Here is a 4,974-nt window from a genome sequence, read left to right as displayed (position 1 = left end):
TGTGGACATTTTAAGAAAAAAAAAAAAAAAAACTGGATGGTCCATAGACTCATTAAGAAATTTTGGTATAAAATGTGAGTATACAGATATATTTATATGGTCAGAATTTGGAACAGTTTGAAACTTACTTTCATTAGCCTAAAAAAGCCATGAAGTAGTGTTTGTGTTTGTCTTAGCCATCCACTTACAGTATTATTTCATAATTTTCAATCAATGCTAGAATACTGTCCCCAAATGACCTCAATTCTGACACTGTATAAATTAAAATGTATTTTTTTTTTCTTTTCTGTATTTAGGACAGGGTCTCACTGCGTAGACTAGACTCACAGTGATCCTCCTGTTTACAGCCTCACAAGTGCTGGGATTATCAGCACCTGTTACCACGCCCAGTCTCAATGACCAGCTCAGCGTGTCCTGGGGGAGGGACTGGCAGGGCAGGCCCGGGATCAAACTCCTGGCCCCTGCATCTGCCTAAGCAGGCATGTCAATCCGCTGAGCTATTTGGCCAGCCCTAAAATGTATTTTTAAAAGCTATGCTTAAATATAAACAATCTACTAAGCTGTTCTGGCTCCAAGCACCTGGCAAGCACCGCTGAGGTGCTCACTCACTTTAGCCGAGCGTTAATCCCTGTAAACTTTGTTGTGTTCTGAGTATGTTTAAGCAAAATTCTGTTGTTTGTCTTGAGCGCACACTGTAGACAGTCTCTCTGAAAGTGACTGAATTAACTTCTGTAAACGGAGACTCCAATTTCCCACCGGGCTTGTTCTGAAGCTCTCTCCTCCTCGCACTGCAGTCACTACGGTAGGAGCTGAATTGCCGCCCGACTATATCTTGCTACCTAAGTTTTCAATCAGAGCAGTGCTCAGGCCTGCTGCCTGCAGAGCGGAGTGCAGCAGCGTGGCGAGGCGCCGACGCTGGAAGGGGCGCTCAAGGGCACCAGAGCCAGGTGCCAGAGGGACACCAGTGAGACCCTGCCAAGCGCAGGCCCACCCCTGGCCATGAAGAGCCACCAAACGCTTTCCGTGTCCAAAAAGTAAGGGCACATGAGATTCACACTGAATTATATCCTGATATGCTTATTATTTCGCAATGTAAGATCTCCTGAAGTACGTGCTCTGTGAGCGCTGGGTCACGCTGCCTGTGATGATGTCCGATGTCTATCTGAGACTCTGAAGGGCGCGGCACTGCGCGTGAAGAGCCTGCATTCCACCAGTGTGGATTTCTGTGCAATGCAGTCGCTATGAGTTATCTCCACATGCTTCTTGGAGGACGTTAACCACTCCTTCGTAACATTTCGTAGACGTATGTTCACTAGGGGCTCAGTAAGACATGCTCACTACCACTACTCAAAACCAGTTACTGCAAACCAACTGTGAACCCAATGGAGCGCCTTAATCATAACGCATCCTGCGTCGGAAGCCAGAGTTTGGAGTTCAACACTAAATCAGCAGGAAGAATTCAAAAGTCTCTGTCGAGCACTCTTCTCTTCATTATTGGTTTTACTTTCACTGTGTATGTCCAAATCTGTTGAAATCGAAAACAAATGTTTATATGTAGCAGAAATTACCAGTACTACTCAACTTCTCTTCTGCTAAAAATCCTCATGTACTTTGCTTTACTGTGTCTTTCTTCTCAGCCTAATTTCAAAGCACTGTGAGGTCAGGCCAAGGTAGCAATTAAGCTGATAAACTCTCAACCCCCTTGAAAAGACAAAAGTTGGAGAAGAAGAAATAAGAGGACTGGAGGCACAGACAGAAAAACCAGTAACCAAATGTAAGCAAGGAAGACACCTCGAAGGACTGCTGAAGTAAGAGGCAGAGTGATGAGGAGAGTGACAGGAGGAAAACACACCAGAAAGCAGTTTTCCTTCTGTGGAAACTGCGGGCAGCTCCCTCTCTCTCCCAGCCTTGGGGAACCTTCCCCCTAGGACCATGCTATGACAAAGGCTCAAGTGCTAGCAAGGCCAGCTGGTCAGTGTTCATGCAAAGGCCTCGGTGTGCTTCCACACGCTCTGCTGAAAGCTAACCCTACCTTTGAGCTCTGCCTTCCGGCTCCCCGGCTCCTCTCCCTTGGTCACTGCCGACACAGGAGTTTTGCCGTCAATTATATCCATTTTGATCATGCCAAGGTTAGTCAGGAGCAGCATTGGATCGATCCCCTGACCACTGCTTTTAATATTCTCCAGTACCTTAAGACACTTGTATGACTTGAGTTCACTTATATTCTCTTCCAAGAAAAGGTTGTAGAGGCTCAAGTCATTGTACCCTTCGGATTTGAAATGCAGAACATCAAAAGTAGGCAGGATTTCATACACTTTGAGAACATCCGTCTTCTGCCGGAATGGAACAAACAGCGTGTAGACGACCACAGGCGTGAGCAGAACGTACACCATGAGGTTGATGAAGCTGAGCAGCTGGAAGACGCCGACAGCAATGAGCTTGCACTGGAACCGATCAGGAACCGTGCTGTCATTTTTCAGAATCCCTGACTTGACGCTACAGACAAATTCGTCTGAGAGTGAAGACAGGCTAAAGTAATAGCCCAGGTAGATACAGGCTAACACTATGATGGTGAGTGTGGCCAGCCGGCAGCTAATGTACTTGAGGATTAAATTATTGGAGTTTTTCTTTGTCTTCAAATACTGCTCTACAATTGGGTACTTGAAGTGGCTTTCGGATATCTCCCACAAACTAAAAAGAAAGGGAAAACAAAATAATTTACACCATTAAAAAGACCGCCAAATATGAAAGACAATAACATCCCACAGTATCACATCAAACATCTCAAACTCCTATATTCCTCCACCTATAACTTCATTAGAGCAATAATAAAATACTTTTCCCTTTACAGTTTAAAGTACATTAAATGAATTAATGTTTAGAAATTTTTAGAACTTGGGTCCTTGCACTTGCCAGGCAGGCACTTATGCCGCCGACCTATCTCCCCAGCCCAGGAAAGCTGTTTTGATACACAGATAGGTGGCAGGGAGAGAGGGATGGGGTGAGTTTTGGGGAGGCCTTGACTGTCACTAGATGGATGAAGTCCTTCTTCTCCCTTCTAATAGCAATAAAAGTTCAAGTTCCAGACTGGTAGGAAAAAGGCAGAGAACCTGAACTACAAAACCTGTCCAGGAACCAGATGGGGGCTAAGTTACCTCTGCCCTGTATTCTCGTTGACACCTGGAACTGCGTAGGCGCCATCTCTCAGGTCAAGGTCACGGGCACTCTTTGCAGCCTTAATGGCGCGGTTGTAAACTTTGTCAAGTTCCTCCATAATAAATTTCAGGTCTGAGCAAATATGAGGAGCTGCTGCTAGACGCCAGAACAGCGGAGGCAGGTACAGGAGGATGGCAAACAGTAGCAGGATGTAGGGGAAGAACTGAAAAACAAGGAAGCACATCATAACGTTAACAAAGCCCTTCCCCACGCCGCAGTGCGCTCACCTTGCTATGGGCTGTGCTCACGAAGTGCCCGCGTGTCGCTTGTGGAAGCCGGGCTCACTGCTCAGTAACTCCTGCTTAAGGTTCGGTTGTCCAGCCCAGGGAACTATGTGAGCTCTGGCCTTTGTAAATTTGATATACATTCATTTCAAGTAATTGGTAACTACATTGTGTCACACAGTATTTCCTTTCTAATTAAAGAATACAACATAAGATCACTCCCATGACCTGTAAAACAATCTCTGAACAAAATCCCAAAGAAATAAGTATATGTCACAATGGCCTTTGCTGTTTTTTGGGGTTTTTTAATTGTAGTTTAAGGAAGCAACAGAGGCTTAAAACTCTGATTTTTTTTTTTCCCTCTTGAATTTGACTTCACCCAAAAGAGACTAGAAAAAATTTGGGCTTAAAAGTAATTCAGCAATTATCTCAACAAGAGAGCTAGAATCGACAGATAAATTTCACAGAATGCGAAAGGCCCAATAGTGCTGGGACAGATCCCACAGCTGAAGACTCTGAAGTCCAGAGGCGCCACCCACAATGGGCAGCAGGGTCAGGAAGGGGCACCTGGGACTGATGTGCACACGAAGCAGACACGAGAGGGTCTGGAAGTCCAGGAGAGACAAGGTCACTTGGAAGCCGCCCACTGGGTGCACCACTCTGGTGCCCAGGAAGGCCTCCAACTGCAGCCCACGCCGAGCTCCATGTACAGGCAGCTCTGCAGCCTTAGGCAGTGCCTGCTTTCCCTTCCTATGGAATGGTCACGTCACCCAGGGACTATGAAGATAAAATCATATCCTTTAAGAATCATGCTTAGTATGGTACCTGGAATTAAAATATACTAAGCAAGGGGCTTGCTGGTTAGCTCAGTTGTTTAAATGCCTGACTGGGCAAACCCAGTCAGGCTTGTGGGACTGTGGTTCGATCCCCAGCTCCACATGCCACAGCACACCCACTTAAGGCTGCCTGAGCCAGCGCCCCCCCCCCCAAAATCCTACTCAACTTTTTAGGGCTGGCCAAATAGCAGATTAAAGCACCTGCAAGCAGGTGCCGGGGCCACGGGTTCAATCCCCAGGCCTGCTGTGCCAGCCCTGCCCCCGGGGCAGGCTGAGATGGCAATCGACACTGGGCATGGTGGTGTCCATGCCTGTAACCCCAGCTCTTGGAAGGCTGTAAACAGGCGATCACTATGAGTCCGATTAGTAGTGAGACCCTGAACACCCCACAGACCCTTCCCTAAAATAATAATAATAACAATAAAAACATACTAAGCAAAACCAACAAAAGGGCTACCTAGGAGGGCATATTACCTAGCAAGGCCCATGTGGATGGTTCCATTCTGCAAAAGGGCAGACAAAGCTCAACGCAGCTTCTGTCCCCAGATCACGAAGGTGGTGACAATGTCAGAATACAACCCCAGGCCTCCCGAGCCCAGAGCAAAGCCTCTCGTGTCCCAATACACTCTGCGTTGCTCCACTCTCTCTTACAGCTCCCCCTTTCCTCGGGACTGGCCTATCTGCAGTTTCTTCCAGTG

At 46.9% G+C, this 4,974-nt stretch overlaps 1 protein-coding gene across 2 annotated transcripts in view; it reads right to left on the bottom strand.

Moving 5' to 3' along the window:
• Nucleotides 1-466: 466 nt before the first annotated feature.
• Nucleotides 467-4,974, bottom strand: part of Panx1 (pannexin 1) — a 48,243-nt gene continuing 43,735 nt past the window's right edge. Inside the window, exons 3-5 of one of the 2 annotated variants that reach the window (XM_004644767.2) lie at nucleotides 3,156-3,379; nucleotides 2,033-2,691; nucleotides 467-1,525 (exon numbers count right to left, since the gene is read on the bottom strand). In XM_004644767.2, coding sequence (XP_004644824.1) covers nucleotides 1,446-1,525; nucleotides 2,033-2,691; nucleotides 3,156-3,379 — 963 coding nt within the window. In that variant the 3' untranslated portion in view covers nucleotides 467-1,445. The remainder of the gene's footprint in view (nucleotides 1,526-2,032; nucleotides 2,692-3,155; nucleotides 3,380-4,974) is intronic. The other variant, XM_023704985.1, reaches the window with a different exon arrangement.

Source organism: Octodon degus, unplaced genomic scaffold, assembly GCF_000260255.1.
Source record: "Octodon degus isolate 3935 unplaced genomic scaffold, OctDeg1.0 scaffold00209, whole genome shotgun sequence".
In the NCBI taxonomy this organism is placed as follows: Eukaryota; Metazoa; Chordata; class Mammalia; order Rodentia; family Octodontidae; genus Octodon; species Octodon degus.
This window is presented reverse-complemented; position numbering and strand designations above follow the sequence as displayed.